The sequence below is a fragment of the Nerophis lumbriciformis genome, linkage group LG17 (assembly GCF_033978685.3).
Source record: "Nerophis lumbriciformis linkage group LG17, RoL_Nlum_v2.1, whole genome shotgun sequence".
NCBI lineage: Eukaryota > Metazoa > Chordata > Actinopteri > Syngnathiformes > Syngnathidae > Nerophis > Nerophis lumbriciformis.
The window spans coordinates 34,396,599-34,421,035 of NC_084564.2; the positions used below are offsets into that span (position 1 = coordinate 34,396,599).

Consider the following 24,437-nt stretch of genomic DNA (forward strand, 5'->3'; position numbering starts at 1 on the left):
TTTTTTTTTTTTTTTACTGAATGAGACACCCAGAATGTACATGAAAATAAAGAATGTGTGATTTACAATATTGACTATGAACGATAAAACACTGAATGTTGACAACATATGAACGTCACACCCCCTCTTGATCAACATATTTTACAATCAAGCGAAATGCAACAAAAATGCAACAAACACAGCGAAATATGACCGCAGAGGGTAAAAAAAAAACACCTACAATCTGATATATCTGATACATCACTAAGCTTTAGAGCTTTGTTGTAAAAATCTCCTTCCGCATTTCAGGCTGGCCGCTCTGGAAACACTCTGTGGAAATGCTCCTCACCCACACTGCTTTGTGCCTCGTCTGAGCTGCTGTGACTTGAATTTGAGTTTATTTGGAACATGCATGCATACAACATGATACATCACAATTTCCAGTTTCTCTATTCAACATGTTCGAAAAGGAGTACGAGGAGTTCAAGTACCTCGGAGTCTTGTTCATGAGTGAGGGAAGAGTGGATCAGTGCGGCGGATCAGTGCAGCGTCTTCAGTAATGCGGACGCTGTATCGATCCGTTGTGGTTAAGAAGGAGCTGAGCCGGAAGGCAAAACTCTCGATTTACCGGTCGATATACGTTCCCATCCTCACCTATGGTCATGAGCTTTGGGTCATGACCGAAAGGACAAGATCACAGGTACAAGCGGCCGAAATGAGTTTCCTCCGCCGGGTGGCGGGTCTCTCCCTTAGAGATAGGGTGAGAAGCTCTGTCATCCGGGAGGAACTCAAAGTAAAGCTGCTGCTCCTCCACATCGAGAGGAACCAGATGAGGTGGTTCGGGCATCTGGTCAGGATGCCACCCGAACGCCTCCCTAGGGTGGTGTTTCGGGCACGTCCGACCGGTAGGAGGCCACAGGGAAGACCCAGGACACGTTGGGAAGACTATCTCTCCCGCCTGGCCTGGGAACGCCTCAGGATCCCCCGGGAGTAGCTGGACGAAGTGGCTGGGGAGAGGGAAGTCTGGGCTTCCCTGCTTAGGCTTCTGCCCCCGCGACCCGACCTCGGATAAGCGGAAGAAGATGGATGGATGGATGGAAAAGGAGTAGGAAGAAGCAGAGCTTATTTAATCCTACCCCTTTTCCTTTACATAACAGTTGCTTAAACTTTTGTTCACTTCCTGTTCTCAATTTATTCACAATATATTCCATAAGTAATCACAATAAAAATAAATAAATAATACTCGGTGAAGTAAGTTACATTTCATATGGTGAGATGAGTAAGATTATCTAGAAAATGAACGGATGGAGGAGATAAATTCAGAATGTTTATCATGATTCTTCTTCTTTGTACTTTGTAAACACTTTAAGTTTGAAGAGTTTCTTGAAGTGGATCATATTAGTACATGGTTTGATTTCTTTGCTTAATCCATTCCATCATTTAATTCCACATACTGATATACTGAAGGTACGTGCATACAAATGTTTTAAATTACATTTTTCTCTCGGACTATATTTCTCCATAGATTTGGATTACCATAGTAACTAATTAGATTACCATAGTATCTAATTAGATTGACATAGTAACTAATTAGATTACCATAGTAACTAGTATATCATGCAAAACCGTAGATTCCAACCATTGAATTTACTTTGTATAGTTCAAGACTTACGGTCATTTGAAAACATCACTGCACATCATAATGGCAGCTACAGTTTCCATTTTAAAGATCTAAAAAAAATTTTGGGGGGAATGTCCGGGGGCCAGATTGAAAAGTTTAACGGGCCGCATGAGGCCCCGGGTCTTCATTTGCCAAGGTCTGGCCAGGGGCGTCAAACTAATTTCCATCTTAGGCCACGTCACAGTTACAGAAGTCCTTACTGGGCCGTTTCAGGATAATATTTAGTCTTTCCAGGATTTTGCAATGTTGCAATTGCGTAAATTCATGCAAATTCATGCAAATTCAACCAATCCATGCAAATTATGTGCAGCATCGCAATTTTGCTTAATACCCAAAATTTGCCCCACACATTTTCACCAATTGAATTTGTCCCAGCAGCACTCTAACGCTCTTACCAATCAAACTGCATCACTGAGGACGGTTTTGCCACAACTTTTTATAAAAAATGCAGCAGCTAAAGTACCGTATTTTTCGGACTACCGTATTTCCTTGAATTATGCGGTAACTAATTTAAAACCTCTTCTCACTCCGGCGCTTACCAAAAGAATGCGGTAAATTTAGGCATGCACTTATAAATTTGAGTGTGATGTAAGGATACCATCATGACATCGCTTAATGCCGCAATAAAATTTAAAGCACAATGAATCATCCCGGGAGTTCTTTTTGTTTGGGTCTGAAAAGGCAATTAAAATAACATTATTACCGCCTGTTAGCAGGTTTTCTTAGCTCATGATTTGTTTCTGAAATGTTACTCATACAACTACATCAAAATGACTCATATTTGACACACGCAGCTATATTAATAAATAAATAAATAGCTATATTAATAAAACATTTTTTCAAAATAAAGCGCTTTGAAAGACGCAACTCCAATAACAAAAAGTCAGCTCTCCACCACTAACTAAACTAACACAATATTAATAATAAGAATTGCAATTATATAAAACGTAGTAGGTACGTGACTTACCCGGCGGTAATTCTAGTCATACGCTAATTATTTTGTGAAACGAGTTTGACCCGGCGGTAATTCTGACCCGGCGGTAATTCTTGACATGCGCTGATTATTTTGCGAAACAAGTTTGACCAGGCGGTAAATCAAGGCATGCGCATACAATATACCCGGCGGCAATTCAAGGAAATACGGTATAAGGTGCAATTGAAAACCTTTAATTTCCTCAAAACTCGACAGTGCGCCTTATCACCCTGTGTGCCTAATATATGGAATACTTTTGGTTGTGCTTACAGACCTCAAAGCTATATTATTTGGTACATGGTGTAATGATAAGTGTGACCAGTAGATGGCAGTAGTACATAAGAGATACGTGTAGACTGCAATATGACTCAAGTAAACAACACCAAAATTGTATATCTTCCATTGAAAATATAGAAAATTACACACGGCGCTCAAAAATCCATCAAAACGTTTTAGTACGACTTTGGTAAGCTATGAAGCCGCACCGCTTGATGGATTGTACTGTGCTTCAACATATGAGTATTATTATGGTGTGTGTATAAGGTAAGACATATTATCTGCCATTTTGTTTTGCAATAGTATGCAAAAGCAACTTTTCTTACCTTCTGGTACCTGCTGATCTGTATTTAGGATCTGCATAAGTCCTGAAAATTTGCACGCATCAGCCTTTGTAGTTCGTGGCGACACCGTAGTCGCTTCTTCCTTTTCTCTATCTTTTTGTTAGGGACATTCATCCTCCGCTGTTGCCATTTCTAATATAAAGTATAAAGTAGTGTAAAGTTTTTACATATATCTGTCAGTAAACTCGCCATGAAAGCGCTAAAACAAACCGGTGTAGTGAGTTACATTTTTCACCCAAAGGACTTTAGTTATTAGAGAGTTCCGGTCGGACGGTTTTTCACGGGACAATGCGCCTTATAATCCGGTTCACCATATGGTCCGTAAAGTACGGTAGGCATTCTAGGCTGCAACAATCACAAAAAAAGCCCGCAAATTCCTGGGGGTGGCACATTATTACACAACTGACCCTTCGTTTTAATGACAAAAAAGCTTGTCAGAAAGCAATAATATTGAGTAAAGAACTGCATTTGCATTTTTCTGTCAACATTGAAATACATTTATCAGGAAATACAGTACAGGCCAAAAGTTTGGACACACCTTCTCCAAAACTATGACACCTGTGAGTGAAAACCATTTCAGGTGACTACCTCTTGAAGCTCATTGAGAGAATGCCAAGAGTGTGCAAAGCAGTAATCAGAGCAAAGGATGGATATTTTGAAGAAACTAGAATATAAAACATGTTTTCGGTTATTTCACCTTTTTTTGTTAAGTACATACCTCCACGTGTTCATTGATGCCTTCAGTGACAATCTACAATTTAAATAGTCATGCAAATAAAGAAAACCCATTGAATGAGGTGTGTCCAAACTTGTATCGTATGCAATGCCTTATTGTTGCACATTATTTCCAGGCTTTTGCCACTTTTGCAGCTTATTTTTATTGACCCCTGACCCATTCTCAAAACAAGTCCTGCATTGGAAAATTAAACACACACACAAAAAAAAATGCACCTGGCCAAAGTCCATGGAAGTTGGGATTAACAACCAAAATGGCCGACAATCTGTGCATTGCTAAATTTTCGAGTGTGCTAAAGCCCTCAAAAAGGTTTTAATTCACCGAAAAATAGTAATATTAATAAAGAATAATAAAAAGAAGAACTTTAATATCTCAAAAGGGTTAGATTAGATCTCACTAATGTTCTTTGTCACCAACGACACAAAGGTAAGATGTGGACGTTTTGTTCAGATTGTTAGCATATGTTGATTGACCCACATTGTATTGGTTTTACTATCTTTAATGTACAGAATGTATCAAAGTGGGCCCCGCCTCCTTCAATGTTGGACCCCTCTGGTATATTCCTTTATCTCTGTCTATAGGGAGTACTTTTACTTTAGATCAATGCCAGGATTTACACTGCAGGTCTAAGTGCTCAACTCCCATTTAATGCCAATATCTGATTTTATAGTGAATTTAAATGTATTTTTAGTGACCCACATCCTTTATTACTGTCTTTATATAAAACCCAGAACCAGTGAAGTTGGCATGTTGTGTAAATGGTAGGGGTGTAACGGTACGTGTATTTGTATTGAACCGTTTCGGTACGGGGTTCCAGTTCGGTTCGGAGGTGTACCGAACGAGTTTCCACATGGACATATTAAGTAGCGTAACGCACGTTGTGTAAACAATGTACACCGAGGCACAACACACGGCATGCTAGCAGCTAACGGGCTACGATAGACTGACCATACCATCCTCTTTTCACCGGACATGTCCTCTTTTGCGGAGCTGTCAGGGCGGAGTTTCTTAAATGCCTCAAATGTCCGGCATTTTGAGTTAGGGTTGCGTATATTTTCAATGTACGTTCAGGGTTAAGAAGGGGTTAAAAACAAAACAAATTGTGCGTGCAGAAGCATTCGTGAGGGAGGGGCAGAGACAGAGAGAGCGAGAGAGTAATGATAAACGTGCATGTGTCGCCAGGCTTTGCTTTTTATCCATAGATTTATCAGATTTAATTTTTTATTATCTATAGCAGGGGTGTCAAAAGTGGGCCCCGGAGGCCATTTGCGGCCCACAGCTAATGTTTTAAAGGCCCACGGCACATTCTAAAAATACTATTAAAATAAACAAAAACATAACAAAAGTGAAATAAAAAAGCTTAAAGGTTAAATGTAATTTAGAAAAAGTTGCAATGTTGACTAATAAAACAAAGCTGTTTTTTTTTCTTTCAAACTGTCATTGCTCAAAACATAATATTGAATCAAAATCAATGTTATTATGAATTATTGACCTATCCAAGGTTCCGATTACTTCACATCAAATATTCCACTAAAAAAAATATTTTTAGTGGAAGATTTTGCAAATTTGGTAAATAAATAACCCAAAAATGTATATTTTGTTGTTTTCTTACTGTACCGAAAATGAACTGAACCGTGACCTCTAAACCGAGGTACGTACCGACCTGAAATTGTTGTGTACCATTACACCCCTAGTAAATGGTAAATAAAAACAGAATACAATGATCTGCAAATCCTTTTCAACCTATATTCAAATGAATAGACTGCAAAGACAAGATACTTAACGTTCGAACTGGTAAACTTTGTTATTTTTGCAAATATTAGCTCATTTGGAATTTGATCACTGCAACATGTTTAAAAAAAGCTGGCACAAGTGGCAAAAAAGACTGAGAACGTTGAGGAATGCTCATCAAACACTTATTTAGAACATCCCACAGGTAAACAGGCTAATTGGGAACAGGTGAGTGCCATGATTGGGTATAAAAGCAGCTTCCATGAAATGCTCAGTCATTCACAAACAAGGATGGGGCGAGTGTCCCAACTTTGTGAACAAACGCCTGAGCAAATTGTCGAACCGTTTAAGAACAACATTTCTCAACGAGCAAATGCAAGGAATTTAGGGATTTCACCAAAACGTTCAGAGAATCTGGAGAAATCACTGCACGTAAGCGGCAATGCCCGTGATTTTCGATCCCTCAGATGGTACTGCATCAAAAACCGACATCAGTGTGTAAACATGGGCTCAGGAACACTTCAGAAAACCACTGTCAGTAACTACAGTTGGTTGCTACATCTGTAAGTGCAAGTTAAAACTCTACTATGCAAAGTGAAAGCCATTTATCAACAACACCCAGAAACGCCGCCGGCTTCGCTGAGCTCGAGTTCATCTAAGATGAACTGTTATCAAAGGTGGTTATCAAAATCAGTATACCGGTAATATATTTCAAAGGGTTCATTTATGCATATCCAGATACTGCATACATTATGCAGAGACAGAAGCTGCTAAAGCTAGTAGGATTAAAATGTTTGACTTGTCTAGGTTGTACCCTATCTTCCCGCCCGAGTGCACCCCCCCGGCGGCCTCTGAAAATGGATGGATGGATATCCTGAGCACATTATCTTTGGCTGCCCTGCACAAAAAAAAAAAAGAAGATGTTTGCGGAGCGTGCACGCATTTTGAAAGTCATTAAACTGGCAGCATGTGTGTTGAGTTTGATGAGGGTCAGAAGTTTAGCACACAAAGGGATTTATATTTCATACGTATTTTACATAATGAATCATAACTGCAAATATTTACTGTGATTTATTTTGTCTTCTTCTCTAGAAGAAATCTGCACTACAGCTGACTGTACTCAGTCAGGTAAGCACTGTTTGTCTTCTTTGTGTCTTATTCTGAGGCATGGCTTTTGAGAGAAGGGGAGAATGACTGATATAAATGACTTCAAACATAATTTTATAAATTGCCACTTCAGTCATGCTGCACAGAAACAAATTGATTTTAATCCCACCTTAGACTACATTTAATAACATGGTAATTCATTGCTGTATTCTGTAATTCCAGCCTGTAAATTTGGATATGTTTCTGTAGATTAATGTCCTACTTCTGTCACATTTGACTGACAACCACCGTCATGAGGGATCCCTCTGCAGCCTCTCAAAAAATAAACCCACATCCCAATGCATGCTCAAAAACAACCAAACAACTGTCTAATGTTGGCAAATGAGCTCCATCCCCTGTTTTGTTCAGGTTATTTATCTATGACAGGTTGAAAGGGATAGTTTATTTTGAAGTCTACTTGTGTATGCATGTTATTCACTATACCACTAGAGTGTGAAACATTGTGTTTGTGTGCCATGCGGCCTCAGGAAACGATGGTGGCTCGCCTCACTGACTTGGACAACTTGGACAAATATCAGGTTGGGGGTTGGATGAGAGGATTGCTCCTTTTTTGTTGTTGTTGTTGAAAGAGCCATATTGGACCAAAAATACAAAAAACATATCTGTCTGGAGCCAAAAAAAATTAAAAGCCGTATATATGTCTTATAATGAAGGCAACACATGACGTAAGTGTCTATATTAGCTATATTAGCCTACTATCAAAATGACTATGTGTTGCAGGCTGAAGCAAATCTTCGTTGACAGAAATGTTGAAATGTAATATTTATTCTACACATTTTTTCCAACATTAGAAACCATTAGTAAATCAGAGGCTACTCAGAAGGTGAGATAACTCCTGGAAATTACTGGCTTTCATTGGCCAAAGGTATAGATGTGTGTGTCCAAGTTAAAGGAAACGTCAGGCTGTCTTCTTCTAATAGATTTATTACAATCTTTGGCAAGCTAGGTGATGTTTGCTGTGGTCTGGAACAACATGGCACACAAACAACTATCTGAAATGCAGTCAATATTACATACAGATAATGAGTCAAGAGAAATGTAAAACACAAATTTAAACAAAGAGGATAAAATAAAGGAAATTAAATGAACTCAAATATAGCTACAAAAGAGGCATCATGATGCAATATGTACATACAGCTAGCCTAAATAGCATGTTAGCATTGGTGCAGTCATGCACTGACCAAATATGCCTGATTAGCACTCCAACAAGTCAATAACATCAACAAAGCGCATCTTTGTGCATTCACGCGCAGCATACAACTTTTGGTGGACAAAATGACACAAAGAAGGAGTGGAAGATTTTACATGTAAACAAACTGTTGCGTCACGTCCACACTATGCTGAGTTCAAGAACCGCCGAAATTAGTAGGACAAAACGATGTTCACCAAATACTCTCATCAGTGAAGCATACACACAAATATATTAAACAGTTGGTGTTCTAACAATTGAGAAAGTTTGTGTCATGTTTGTCCTCAAACAAAAAAAACATACTCAAACAGAAAAAAAAATTATCCCCCCATCTTTTTCCATTTTCAATCCTTTTTTAAAAATGCTTCAGGGAGCCACAGTGACGACACTCAAGACCGCATGCGGCCCGAGAGCCACAGGGTGCTGACCCTCGGTTGAGAACAATGAGATTTTTCTCAGGGAATGTGATGCTTAAGGGTCCGAAAATACAGATTTTCTGGAACAGATTTTGTGGCGTTTTCTGATCACAAGGGATGGGTACCTTTCACATTTGAATAAAGCACACATATAATGAGCAGTCTATATTAGTGATATTTCAACTTGAAACTAGCTCATCTGTATTGTTATTAAATATGGTTGGTACCCACCTGTATTTGCAAGTAGCAGTAATGTTAACAATGTATCTGATACATTGGATATACCATTGAAAATGGTAATGTTAACATTTGAAAACATATTTGTTATCCTAGATGGGGCAATTTTTTGGGGGGGGTCTTGTATCACTGTACAAACACAAATTCCTACCAAGGCCACCTTTGGGGACATATGGCAAAAACACTTGAGGGCACACGACTTTGTGAATCTTTTTTTACAAACCCTGAAACCAGTGAAGTTGGCACATTTTGTAAATCGGAAATAAAAACAGAATACAATGATTTGCAAATCCTTTTCAACTTATATTCAATTGAATAGACTGCAAAGACAAGATAAAAAAAAAACATTATTTTTTGTAAATATTAGCTCATTTGGAATTTGATGCCTGCAACATGTTTCAAAAAGCTGGCACAAGTGGCAAAAAAGACTGAGAAAGTTGAGGAATGCTCATCAAACACTTATTTGGAACATCCCACAGGTGAACAGGCTAATTGGGAACAGGTGGGTGCCATGACTGGGTATAAAAGCAGCTTCCATGAAATGTTCAGTCATTCACAAGCAAGGATGGGGCGAGGGTCACCACTTTGAGAACAAATGCGTGAGCAAATTGTCCAACAGTTGAAGAACAACATTTCTCAACGAGCTATTGCAAGGGATTTAGGGATTTCACCATCTACGAGGAAGACCCAGGACACGTTGGGAAGACTATGTCTCCCGGCTGGCCTGGGAACGCCTCGGGATCCCCCGGGAGGAGCTGGACGAAGTGGCTGGGGAGAGGGAAGTCTGGGCTTCCCTGCTTAGGCTGCTGCCCCCGCGACCCGACCTCGGATAAGCGGAAGAAGATGGATGGATGGATGGACCATCTACGGTCTGTAATATAACCGAAAGCTTCAGATAATCTGGAGAAATACCTGCACGTAAGCGATGATATTACGGACCTTCGACCCCTCAGGCTGCATCAAAAAGCGACATCAGTGTGTAAAGGATATCACCACATTGGCTCAGGAACACTTTAGAAAACCACTATCAGTAAATACAGTTTGTCGCTACATCTGTTAGTGCAAGTTAAAACTATACTATGCAAATTTATCAACAACACCCAGAAGTGCCGCCGCTTCGCTGATGCAAAGTGGAAAAGTGTTCTGTGGTCAGACTAGTCCACATTTCAAATTGTTTTTGGAAACTGTGGACGTTGTGTCCTCCGCAACAAAGAGGAAAAGAACCATTCGGATTATTATAGACACAAAGTTCAAAAGCCAGCATCTGTGATGGTATGGGGGGGTATTAGTGCCCAAGGCATGGGTAACTTACACATCTGTGAAGGCACCATTAATGCTGAAAGGTACATACAGGTTTTGGAGCAACATTTGTTGCCATCCAAGCAACGTTATCACGGACGCCCCTGCTTATTACAGCACAGCAATGCCAAGCCACATGTTACAACAGCGTGGCTTCGTAGTAAAAGAGTGCGGGTACTAGACTGGCCTGCCTGTAGTCCAGACCTGTCTCCTATTGAAAATGTGTGGCGCATTATGAAGCCTAAAATACGACAACGGAGTTGTTGAACAACTTAAGCTGTACATCAAGCAAGAATTGGAAATAATTCCACCTGAAAAGCTTCAAAAATTGGTCTCCTCAGTTCCCAAACGTTTACTGAGTGTTATTAAAAGGAAAGGCCATGCAGTGGTAAAAATGCCCTTGTGACAACTTTTTTGCAATTTGTTGCTGCCATTAAATTATAAGTTAATGATTATTTGCACACAAAAAAAGGTTTATCAGTTAGAACATTAAATATCTTGTCTTTGTAGCCTATTCCATTGAATATAAGTTGAAAATGATTTGCAAATCATTGTATTCTGTTTTTATTTACGAATTACACAACGTGCCAACTTCACTGGTTTTGGGTTTTGTACAATAAAGGAGAAGTAATACACTTTTGTCAGAAACATTCACTCGAAATGGGGACATGTGTATGATGTAGTAACATACACTTCTACTTGGGGCAGTGTACAAATTTACACACAGATTGAGGGGAGGGTACACGCACTCACACACAAATTTAAAAAAAAGTCACTTTTTGAGGGACTTTGGTGTTTTGTATCTTTATCGAGAACATGTTCCACCTTAAAGCGAGTGGAATGCACAGGGAGTCTCACTGCCCGTTCACTTTGTTCTGTTCAAGGACAAAACACAATGAGTACACCATGTGGTTTTTTTCTGTCTTTGCAAATACACATCACATTTTCTTGGGTTTTGATGATAACATGAGGTGCCAGGAACGAGAGTGTGGACGAATGTGTGTGTGCGTCCGAAACACCCGGTCAGTAACATTTTGGTTTCATTGGATAATGCCCAAACAACTGCGCCAGGGAGAGGCAGTAAGGTGGACACAATCATGTGTGTAGAAGGACCATCTAGAAAGAGAGCGCCAGACCTTGTAGGGCACAGTCTTCTCTCCACAATAGTATTGCTACTGTTTGTGCCGAATCCATTTGTAGAATAGATTGTTAATCTTCAATTCTAGTGTCCTCGCCTTATTCAGACAAGCAATTAGAACAAAAAAAAACCTGGGGGGATTTTGTCCTAAAAAGGGAAGATCCAAACATTATAGAGAAAAGGTAATTGGAACTGTTATGGGGCTGTCATTTTTGTCCCCAATTGGAAAGCTGTGTGTGTATTCTGAAAAACTGAGGACTGTAAATTAATTTACTTTGTTGGTTTTTCTGCATTTGTTTTACTTTTGAGTAAAAATTTTAAATTTTTTCAAGGTTCATCTTATTTAATATACTTTGTTGTTTACTCAAAAATGTTAATACAATTAATATTTAGTTTATTTAGTTTTTTGTACAGATGCTTAAAAAACTGTTAGGTAAAACCAATACAACAAAACTGTCGCCCCCACCCCCATGGGAGGGGGTGGGGGCGACTGAAAGCCGTCTTGCTTTGGCAGTACCATTTTTTTTCTCCCCCGTAATAAAGTTAAAATACTGGAAAAATATGAGAAGGGAAAGAAGGGCTCAAAAGAGAAAATCCTGGGGAAATCGGGTGGGTATGATCTCAGCCTTTTAAAGGGGAACATTATCACAATTTCAGAATTGTTAAAACCATTAAAAATCAGTTCCCAGTGGCTTACTATATTTTTCTAATTTTTTTTCAAAATTTTACCCATCACGCAATATCCCTAAAAAAAGCTTCAAAGTGCCTGATTTTAACCACCCGTCCATTTTCCTGTGACGTCACATAGTGAAGCCAACACAAACAAACATGGCGGAAAGAACTGCAAGCGACATTAGCTCGGATTCAGACTCGGATTTCAGCGGTTTAAGCGATTCAACAGATTACGAATGTATTGAAACGGATGGTTGTAGTGTGGAGGCAGGTAGCGAAAACGAAATTGAAGAAGAAACTGAAGCTATTGAGCCATATCGGTTTGAACTGTATGCAAGCGAAATCGACGAAAACGACACGACAGCCAGCGACACGAGAGAAAGCGAGGACGAATTCGGCGATCGCCTTCTAACCAACGATTGGTATGTGTTTGTTTGGCATTAAAGGAAACTAACAACTATGAACTAGGTTTACAGCATATGAAATACATTTGGCAACAACATGCACTTTGAGAGTGCAGACAGCCCAATTTTCATCAATTAATATATTCTGTAAACATACCCTCATCCGCGCTCTTTTCCTGAAAGCTGATCTGTCCAGTTTTGGAGTTGATGTCAGCAGGCCAGGGAAGCTAGGGTCGATAGCTCGCTCGTCTGCGGGAACAAACTGCCGCCATTGCTTGCCGTGCTAGCGAGGTCCTTTGTCCCTGAATTGCTCACACACTCTGGCAGATTCAATGGGGGTCTGGCGGCAGATTTCTTTGACTTTATCGTTGGAAATGCATCTGCTTTGAGTGTCGCAGGATATCCACACATTCTTGCCATCTCTGTCGTAGCATAGCTTTCGTCGGTAAAGTGTGCGGAACAAACGTCCAATTTCTTGCCACTTTCGCATCTTTGGGCCACTGGTGCAACTTGAATCCGTCCCTGTTCGTGTTGTTACACCCTCCGACAACACACCGACGAGGCATGATGTCTCCAAGGTACGGAAAACAGTCGAAAAAACGGAAAATAACAGAGCTGTTTTGACCCGGTGTTTGAGAAAATGGCGGATTGCTTCCTGATGTGACGTCACAACGAGAGCGAATATTAGAAATTCGTTTAATTCGCCAAAATTCACCCATTTAGAGTTCGGAAATCGGTTAAAAAGATATATGGTCTTTTTTCTGCAACATCAAGGTATATATTGACGCTTACATAGGTCTGGTGATAATGTTCCCCTTTAATAAAGTGTTTCATTTCAATATGTAATAGAACAGAAGTGTCAAAGTTGTTTTCACCGAGGGCCACATTGCAGTCATGTTTGGCCCCAGAGGGCCGCTTCTAACAATGCTATCATGTTACACAATTTTTTTAATGCATTTTATTAGTAGATTTAAAAAAAAAAAAAAAAGTTAAAAAAATTTGGTAAATTGCAATAATTTCTCCTCAAAATGTAGTGTGTATTACTGTAAATGGAAAAACAGTACTGCTGTTTTTATGGTAAAAAACAAGGCAGCTAGGTTGCCAGAATTTTACTGTAAAATTTACATTTGTTTTTTTACTGTAAATAAAAAAAAACTGCAATTTTACAGTAAAATTTTGGCACCTGAGCTGCCAGTTTGTTTGTTGTTGTTTTTGTACCGCAAATCAGCTACTGTTGTTTTTTTTGGTGTATTACTGTAAATGCCAAAACGGCATCAGAGTTTATTACAGTAAAAAAAAGTACTGTGTTTTTCATTTAGAGAATAATGCTGTTAAAACCACAGTAAATTTCACAATGTTACCATGAAATATATTGCTACTTTTACATTGCACAGTTTGATGGATAACTTGCTTTGAAATCATTATTATTAGTATGTATTTCTATTTAAAAATGGTTTGAAGTTTTGATAATATAATTTTGCATAATTAGACAATAGTTTAGTTAACATCATTTGCGATTACATGGAGTAAATGTTTTTTGTCCCAAAATAGAAAGAAAGAATACATTTAGTAAGAAAAGGTACAGTACTTTATTGATACATATTATTTCCAGGCTTTCGAGGGCCAAATAAAATGACGTGGCGGGCCAAATCTGGCTCCCACGCCTTGAGTTTTACACATATGTAATAGATCATTGGAAAAAAAAAAATCACGGTTTGTCAAAACTGATTTTTGGGGCAAATCGAGTGCTCATCAAATCAGTAAGGACGATCTTTCAACATGCAGCACAGTGTTATCCTTCTAAAGACAGGTTTTATTTGACATGCTGCCACAGCTCTATCATCATAAAGTCAAATATTTCTACCTTACTATTTCCTCCTGGCTGACAGTAAGTCCTCTGTCTATTACATGACAGCGGCTCGCCTGCTCCAGAACATGGACACCAGCACGGATCCTTGCGACAACTTTTATCAGTACGCTTGCGGCGGCTGGCTCAAAAAGAACCTCATCCCAGATACCAGCTCAAGATACGGCACCTTTGACGTCTTACGGGAGGAACTGCAGGTCATTCTTAAAGGTCAGCGTCTGCTCACATACACCGCCAACACACGCACGCCAACACAAAGGCCAACCATCTTGAGGCATCTTGGACAAAATGTAGTGCACTACTTGTTCTCAACCAGCAGAGGTGCTGTTGTTTTTGTGTGTTGAAGAATACAATCAGCTTTGTGCTACATCCTTACATACCTCCACAATAGTTCCTCTGCTCCCTAAAACGCTGATTTAGTATTTAGTGTGATGCCCATCCATATTTTTGGGCTTATACAGTCGTGGTCAAAAGTTTACATACACTTGTAAAGAACATAATGTCATGGCTGTCTTGAGTTTCCAATAATTTCTACAACTCTTATTTTTTTGTGATAGAGTGATTGGAGCACATACTTGTTGGTCACAAAAAACATTCATGAAATGTGGTTCTTTTATGAATTTATTATGGGTCTACTGAAAATGTGACCAAATCTGCTGCAGCAATGTTAATATTTGGTTACATGTCCCTTGGCAAGTTTCACTGCAATAAGGCGCTTTTGGTAGCCATCCACAAGCTTCTGGCAAGCTTCTGGTTGAATTTTTCACCATTTCTCTTGACAAAATTGGTGCATTTCAGCTAAATTTGTTGGTTTTTTGACATGGACTTGTTTCTTCACCAAACAGCGACATTTTTGTTTCATCTGATATCACATGGACACAAATAAGACCTTCTGGAGGAAAGTTCTGTGTTCAGATGAAAAAAAAATTGAGCTGTTTGGCCACAATACCCAGCAATATGTTTGGAGGAGAAAAGGTGAGGCCTTTAATCCCAGGGACATCCTGCCTACCATCAAGCAAAGTGGTGGTAGTATTATGCTCTGGGTCTGTTTTGCTGCCAATGGAACTGGTGCTTTACAGAGCGTAAATGGGACAATGAAAACGGAGGATTACCTCCAAATTCTTCAGGACAACCTAAAATCATCAGCCCGGAGGTTGGATCTTGGGCGCAATGGTGGTTCTTTGGTCAGGACAATGACCCCAAACACACGTTAAAAGTAGTAAAGGAATGGCTAAATCAGGCTAAAGTCTGAAAGTCCTGACATAAACGTGTGGACAATGCCGAAGAAACAAGTCCATGTCAGAAAACCAACAAATTTAGCTGAACTGTACCAATTTTGTCAAAAGGAGTGGTCAAAATTCAACCAGAAGCTTGTGGATGGCTACCAAAAGCGCCTTATTGAAGTGAAACTTGCCAAGGGACATGTAACCAAATATTAACATTACTGTATGTATACTTTTGACCCAGCAGATTTGCTCACATTTTCAGTAGACCCATAATAAATTCATAAAATAACCAAACTGCATGAATGTTTTTTGTGACCAACAAGTATGTGCTCCAATCACTCTATCACAAAAAATAACAGTTGTAGAAATTATTGGAAACTCAAGACAGCCATGACATTATGTCCTTTACAAGTGTATGTAAACTTTTGACCACGACTGTATCATAATTTGTGCTGGATTATGACAGTCAGTAGTAATTGCTAAATAAAAATACTACACAACAGCATCATTCCCTGAGTTTTTCATTCAAAAAACCCAACGAACAAGAAATGACTAGCAGATGTGTCATTATCTCACATGACAGTTGCCATTAGTTATTGTATTTTGTCTTATTTACTGTCAAGCGCTCTCAATTTTTTTTTCACTTTGTGTTTACCTCCATTTGCCACAACTCCTCTGGTCTAAGCGCTGGCTCCCACAACAGTCCCTGAGGCATTCCGGACACACCTGTCTCTGGTTGCCAATCAGGATGCTTCTTATGAGGACAGGGCTGGATCATTTTGCTCTATGTTGCCTACCGTATGTTCCGGACCATAGGGCGCACCGGATTATAAGGCGCACTGTCGATGAATGGTCTATTTTGGATCTTTTTTCATACTTAAGGCGCACCAGATTATTAAGGTGCATTAAAGGGGTCATATATATATATATATATTTTTTTTTCTAAATGTAAAACACTTCCTTGTGGTCTACATAACATGTAATGGTGGTTCTTTGGTCAAAATGTTGCATAGATTATGTTTTACAGATCACTTTCAAATAGTTTTCTGATAGTCGCTTCAGGATGTGCCGTTTTGTGGGCGGTCTTATTTACGTGGCTCCCCTTCGACAGTGTCTTCTCCCCGTTATCTTTGTTGTAGCGGTGTAGCATACAAGGACGGGAGTGGAGGAAGTGTCAAAAGATGGCGTTAACTGTTTTAACGACATTCAGACTTTACTTAAATCAATAACGGAGCAGCATCTCCCCATCCGTGGCTCACTAGTGTAATAACAACGCCGGAAATGTGTCCCGTGAAAAACCGCCCGACCAGAACTCTCTAATAACTAAAGTTACTACACCAGTATGTTTTAGCGCATTCATGGCGAGTTTACTGACAGATATACAGTAAGTAAGAACTTTACACTACTTTATATTAGAAATGGCAACAGCGGAGGATGAATGTCCCATAACAAGAAGATACAGAAAAAGAAGAAGCTTGTTGACTACGGTGTCGGCACGGATTACAAAGGCGGACATGCGCAATTTTTCAAGACTTATACAGATCCCAAATACAGATCAGCAGGTATCAGAAGGTAAGAAAAGTTGCTTTTGCATAATATTGCGAAACAAAACGCCAGATAATATTTCTTACCTTATACACACACCATAGTAATACTCGTATGTTGAAGCACAGTACAATCCATCAAGCGGTGCGGCTTCATAGCTTACCAAAGTCATACTAAAACATTTTGATCGATTTTTGAGCGCCGTGTGTAATGTTCTATATTTTCAATGTAACATATACAGTGTTGGTAATGTTTATTTGAGTCATATTGCAGTCTACACGTATCTGTTATGTGTGACTGCCATTATTTTGCAGTCTAAACTTATCTCTTATGTGTGACTGCACTGGTCACACTTATCATTACACCATGTACCAAATAAAATAGCTTCAAGGTCCGTAAGCAAAACCAAAATTATTCCGTACATTAGGCGCACTGGGTTTTAAGGCGCACTGTCGAGTTTTGAGGGAAACAAATTATTTATAGTCCGGAAAATACGGTATTTACTCTTTGTGCACTTTCAGGCTGCACATAGTAGTTTTTTGTGCTACCTGCGTTTTCTCTGGTAGAATGGGCTTCTTCCTGGACTTGCCTACCATCTTCGCATCCAGGGGTCCAGACAAACACCAGAACGTAACAAAATGTATAACCTGGCCAAAACAATATCATATTGATCAGAGTATATAAGACACCCCTTAATATAAGACAACCCCTTATTTTTAAAGACACAATCAAAGACAAAAGATACGTTCATTACAATTATCATATTTCAGTAACCATATTTTGATGACACTTAATGGTCACCATTATCTTTAATAGGCATCATCACTTCTCCTGTGTTGTTTGATAAGGGTTCGGGTCTTGGTCTGATTGCAAGTGAACTCTGTTACGGTTTCTGTTCACTCTAGCTCAAATGTGAACACACATGAAATTATAGCAAAGGAATGCATAAATGACAAATATATATTAGAAAAAGAGCAGGCAACTGCCTGATGATTGGCACGTATAAACTGCTTGACCTCGAATATATGTCTTTTTCAATTGTTTTTATATTTGGGTCAAAACCTTGCTGCGCTTGCTAGATTGTTGACATTTTTATTTAAGTTGTCAACATTTCTATTGAGTCACTTGATTCATTTTCATTATCTGTGTAATCTACACGCACACTCCGGTGGTATGTGGTCTACCTCAGTGGTTGGTGCCTGCTCTTTATTTCCATATAAAACACATCTGGTTCGACAGTATGCATCGAGGGAGAGACAGAGTAACGCAGGAAGTGGCTCTCTGAAAGAACCACTACCAAAGTCCAAATAGTGGTTGCTTGGTTTTTGTAAGTGATCCGTTAAGATCAGAAAACAAATCTAATAGTATACGGAAGCATTTTTTCCCCTTATGGATAGAAGGGTTATATGGGAAATTAATCTGTTCCAGACATCCATAAATGTGAACACATTTTTTAGAGAATAATTACAAAATAGAAAATAATGTTATATGCCTATAAATGACAAATTAAATGGATACATGAACATTTAGCATCACTTTTACTTTTATTGAAGACTTTTGTTGGCAAAGATGGGTCACGTTGCAGTCATGGCTTCCTTCAGTAAATATAAATGCAGGGCTCGAATTTAACCACGGCAACTGCAATTCTATTTGGTACATAGTGTAATGATAAGTGTGACCAGTAGATGGCAGTCATACATAAGAGATACGTGTAGACTGAAAGATGACGCCAGTAAACAACACCAAAACTTTAAATGTTCCATTGCGAATATAGAACATCACACACGGCGCTCAAAAATCTGTCAAATTTGTTTTTGTACGACTTCGGTAAGCTATGAAGCCGCACCGCTTGATTGATTGTCTGCACATTAAACATACAAGTATTATTATGGTGTGTGTATAAGGTAAGACATATTATCTGGCGTTTTGTTTCGCAATATTATGCAAAACCAACTTTTCTTACCTTCCGGTGCCTGCTGATGTGTATTTGGGATCTGCATAGGTCCTGAAAATGTGCACGCATTCGGAATTGTAGTCCGTGCCGACACCGTAGTCATAAGCTTCTTCTTTTTCTGTATCTTCTTGTTGTGGGACATTCATCCTCCACTGTTGCCATTTCTAATAAAAAGTAGCGTAAAGTTCTTACTTATATCTGTCAGTAAACTCGCCATGAAAGCGCTAAAACATACCGGTGTAGTGAGTTCACATTAATCACCCAAGGAACACGGGACACACTTGTTGTTGTTTCCGGATGAAGAGATGCTGCTCCGTTATTGATTATCAATCATTAAAACAGTTAGCTCCATCTTTTGACACTTCTTCCACTCCCGTCCTTGCACGCTACACCGCTACAACAAAGATGACGGGGAGAAGACGCTGCCAAAGGTGAGCCACGTAAATAAGACCGCCCACAAAACGGCGCATCCTGAAGAGACTGTCAGAAAGCTACTTGAAGATGATCTGTAAAACATAATCTATGCAACATTTTGACCAAAGAACCACCATTACATGTTATGTAGACCACAAGTTTTTACATTTAGAAAAAAATCATAAAATTACCCCTTTAATGCGCCCTATAATCCGGTGCGACTTTTGTATAAAAAAAGACCTGACTAGACCCGCTCATCGGCAGTGCGCCTTTTAATCTGGTGCACTTTATGGTCTGAAAAATACGGTACTAAGACAAATTAAGGGCTTTGACACAACTTAGAGGGAGGAGGAAAGAGGAGAGCCACACTTTCGTACTTTGCTTGCAATTTTTTTTTTGGCTCCCCAACGCAACAAAACGGGGCATACTGCTGGCATTTTTCTTGAAAACCCAAGAGTGGGGCAGATGCAAACTAAAGTACCACTTTTGGTCTGCAGCAGCATTTAAAGCTGGGACCATGTGGTGGCTCTCAAGCCAAGTTAAAGACGGGGTTAAAACATAAGGAAGGAAAATAGGATGAAGCTCAGATTAAATCTAACTGAAGCAGTCGTCCTTTCAGGAACTGCAACTTCGTAGATGTCAAAGATGCCAAGAGAGTTTGGCCCTGATTCTGATCCCCTGACAGAATCCGCCAGTACTGGCTGGATCAGTGTCAGCGCAAGTGATACAAACAGGGTCAAGTTGCATTCTTTCTAACCTTCTGACGTACTTGACTTGTACTGTTAATGAGAGGTTCATTGGAGCTGCACCAAGGTTCACTTTGTGATTTTGGTCCAACATCCAATGTAGGGACTACCTGCAGGAGAAATAGAAACGTTTGTACTATTTTGACACTTTTAACAGAATTGAGCAATTTCAAGACTCGTCGGGTGTATTGGTATCTCGCCGACTGGTCGCATGATTATATCAGAGGAATTTGCAGCATGACAGACATTTGCTCAGCTGTGACAGCCATCTTGCAAAGTTAGAATAGAGTTACCGTATTTTCCGGACCATAGGGCGCACAGGATTATAGGGAGCATTAAAGGGTCATATTTGTATTTATTTTTTCTAAATGTAAAACACTTCCTTGTGGTCTACATAACATGTAATGGTGGTTCTTTGGTCAAAACGTTGCATAGATTGTTTTACACATCATCTTCAAGCCGCTTTCTGACAGTCGCTTTAGGATGCACCGTTTTGTGGGCGGTCTTATTTATTTGGCTCACCTTCGACAGCGTCTATTCTCCGTCATTTTTTATATAGCGTGCAAGGACGGGAGTGGAAGAAGTGTCAAAAGATGGAGCTAACTGTTTTAATGACATTCAGACTTTACTTGAATCAATAACGGAGCAGCATCTCCTCATCCGTGGTTCACTAGTGCAACAACGGCAGAAATGTGTCCCGTGAAAAACCGTCCAACTCTCTAAAAACTAAAGTTCCTTGGGTAAATAATGTAAACAAGCTACACCGGTAGTTTTTAGCGCTTCCATGGCGAGTTTATTGACATATATAAGTAAGAATAGCAGAGGGTGAATGTCCCATAACAAGAAGATAGAGAAAAAGAAGAAGCTTAGCGACTACGGTGTCGGCACAGATTACAAAGGTGGATGCGCGGACATTTTCAGTACTTATGCAGATCCCAAATACAGATCAGCAGGTACCAAAAGGTAAGAAAAGTTGCTTTTGCATAACATTGCGAAGCAAAAGGCCAGATAATATGTCTTACCTTATACACACATAATAATAATACTCCTATGTTGAAGCACAGTACAATCCATCAAGCGGTGTGGCTTCATAGCTTACCAAAGTCATACTAAATAATTGTGATAGATTTTTTTTTTTTTTTTTTTTGTGTCCTGTCCAGCTTCTCAGGCAAATCATATAGTTGATGTAGATGCCCATGTCGGCTGTTCAGATTTACTTTACAAAAGAGAAGTGTAGGATACTTCTCTTGTTGCCTTATTTGTATTTGACTTTATTAAATGTATTTATATTATCATTTAGTGCAGCCGGGTCGGAGCAGGAGGGGATAGAAAGAGAAAACAAAGAAGACAGAGGTGGAAATTGTGGGGACAAGAGGGGGATTAGACAGAGAGACAAAAACAACAAAAGCAAACAACAACAACAACAACAATAGAGCAACATCAGCAAATACGACATGTACAAATATGATGGTAAAAGTAATAGCAAATAAGCAGTTAGCGAAAAATTAAAAATAATACAGAAATGACAATGAGCATTATTACACTACAAATGGATCAATACAAATACCAATAGAAATAGCGCTATTGATAATGAACAATACCAATAATTTACCTTTATTATCAACAATACAGTTGTTTAAATGCAACAATACATATACGTAATGATAACTTGAGATATGAAAGAATGCAGAAAAATGGAGGGGGAGAATCAATCAATCAATCAATCAATGTTTATTTATATAGCCCTAAATCACAAGTGTCTCAAAGGGCTGCACAAGCCACAACGACATCCTCGGTACAAAGCCCACATAAGGGCAAGGAAAAACTCACCCCAGAGGGACGTCGATGTGAATGACTATGAGAAACCTTGGAGAGGACCGCATATGTGGGTAACCCCCCCCCCCCCCCCTCTAGGGGAGACCGAAAGCAATGGATGTCGAGTGGGTCTGACATAATATTGTGAGAGTCCAGTCCATAGTGGATCCAACATAATAGTAAGAGTCCAGTCCATAGTGGGGCCAGCAGGACACCATCCCGAGCGGAGACGGGTCAGCAGCGCAGAGATGTTCCCAGCCGATGCACAGGCGAGCGGTCCACCCCGGGTCCCGACTCTGGACAGCCAGCACTTCATCCATGGCCACCGGACCTGTGCCCCCCCCCCCCCTCCACAAGGAAAAGGGGAGCAGAGGAGAAAAGAAAAGAAACGGCAGATCAACTGGTCTAACAGGGGGGCTATTTAAAGGCTAGAGTATACAAATGAGTTTTAAGATGGGACTTAAATGCTTCTACTGAGGTAGCATCTCTAATTGTTACCGGGAGGGCATTCCATAGTACTGGAGCCCGAATAGAAAACGCTCTATAGCCCGCAGACTTTTTTTGGGCTCTGGGAATCACTAATAAGCCGGAGTTCTTTGAACGCAGATTTCTTGCCGGGACATATGGTACAATGCAATCGACAAGATAGGACGGAGCTAGACCGTGTAGTATTTTATACGTAAGTAGTAAAACCTTAAAGTCACATCTTAAGTGCACAGGAAGCCAGTGCAGGTGAGCCAGTATAGGCGTAATATGATCAAACTTTCTTGTTCTTGTCAAAAGTCTAGCAGCCGCATTTTGTACCAATTGTAATCTTTTGATGCTAGACATAGGGAGACCCGAAAATAATACGTTACAGTAGTCGAGACGAGACGTAACGAACGCATGAATAATGATCTCAGCGTCGCTAGTGGATAAAATAGAACAAATTTTAGCGATATTACGGAGATGAAAGAAGGCCGTTTTAGTAACACTCTTAATGTGTGACTCAAAGGAGAGAGTTGGGTCGAAAATAATACCCAGATTCTTTACTGATTCGCCTTGTGTAATTGTTTGGTTGTCAAATGTTAAAGTGGTATTATTAAATAAATGTCGGTGTTTAGCAGGACCGATAATCAGCATTTCCGTTTTCTTGGCGTTGAGTTGCAAGAAGTTAGCGGACATCCATTGTTTAATTTCATTAAGACACGCCTCCAGCTGACTACAATCCGGCGTGTTGGTCAGCTTTAGGGGCATGTAGAGTTGGGTTTCATCAGCATAACAATGAAAGCTAACACCGTATTTGCGTATGATGTCGCCTAGCGGCAACATGTAAGTACTAAAGAGTGCAGGGCCAAGAACCGAACCCTGAGGAACTCCGCACGTTACCTTAACATAGTCCGAGGTCACATTATTATGGGAGACGCATTGCATCCTGTCAGTAAGATAAGAGTTAAACCACGACAAAGCTAAGTCTGACATACCAATACGTGTTTTGATACGCTCTAATAAAATATTATGATCGACGGTATCGAAAGCAGCGCTAAGATCAAGAAGCAGCAACATAGATGACGCATCAGAATCCATCGTTAGCAGTAGATCATTAGTCATTTTTGCGAGGGCTGTCTCCGTAGAGTGATTTGCCCTGAAACCGGATTGAAAAGGTTCACAGAGATTGTTAGACACTAAGTGTTCATTTAGCTGCTGTGCGAAAAATTCTTCGAGGATTTTCGAAATAAAGGGAAGGTGGGACACCGGTCGGTAGTTTACCATGAGGTCAGGATCAAGGTTAGGTCTTTTGAGCAGAGGATGAATAACCGCTTTCTTGAATGCTAGGGGAACAGTGCCAGAGGAAAGTGATAAGTTTATAATATTTAGCACTGATGGACCTAATAATACAAAAAGCTCCTTGATAAGTTTCCCAGGAAGTGGGTCAAGTAAACATGTTGTTTGTTTTATCCCACTTACACGCCGTAATAGTTCCTCTAATGTTATTTCATCAAAAAGAGAGAGACTATTTTGTATTGCAGTATCCGCCGTAGATATAGTTGTATCTGTGTTAATAGAACCCAGTTGTAGCTGGGATGCGTTGTCTTTAATCTCCTTTCTAATGAGTTCAATTTTCTTATTAAAGAAATTCATAAAGTCATCTGCCGAGTGGGTGGAGCTATTGGGAGGAGTCCCTTGTTGGGTTAGCGATGCTACTGTACTAAACAAAAATTTAGGGTCGTTTTTGTTGAGGCGGATGAGATTTGAGTAATATTTAGCTTTAGCTAAGGTAAGCATGCGTTTATACGATATTAAACTATCACTCCATGCTTGATGGAAAACCTCAAGCTTGGTCGCGCGCCATTTGCGTTCCAACTTTCTACATGATAATTTATGAGCTCTGGTTTCTTCTGTAAACCATGGGGTGCGCCTTTTAGGGGCCCTTTTTTGTTTTAGCGGTGCTATACTATCAATGGTTTTGCGCAGGGCATTGTCAAAGTTGTTAGTTAGGTTATCAATAGAGCCGACATAATTTGGGAAAGGTGCCATTACCGAAGGCAGTAGGTCAGCAAGAGTCATCGTTGTGGCAGCATTAATGTTGCGGCTGCTATAGCAGTTATTATTATTATTAGTTTGTTGACAATGAGTCCGAACTTCGAA

At 39.8% G+C, this 24,437-nt stretch overlaps 1 protein-coding gene across 3 annotated transcripts in view; it reads left to right on the forward strand.

The window, feature by feature from the left end:
* Window positions 1-24,437, forward strand: part of LOC133614276 (neprilysin-like) — a 160,844-nt gene that overhangs the window by 38,747 nt on the left and 97,660 nt on the right. For 2 of the 3 annotated variants that reach the window (XM_061972119.1, XM_061972121.1), the window contains exons 3-4: window positions 6,813-6,848; window positions 14,158-14,319. In XM_061972119.1, the coding sequence (XP_061828103.1) occupies window positions 6,813-6,848; window positions 14,158-14,319 (198 nt within the window). The remainder of the gene's footprint in view (window positions 1-6,812; window positions 6,849-14,157; window positions 14,320-24,437) is intronic. The other variant, XM_061972120.1, reaches the window with a different exon arrangement.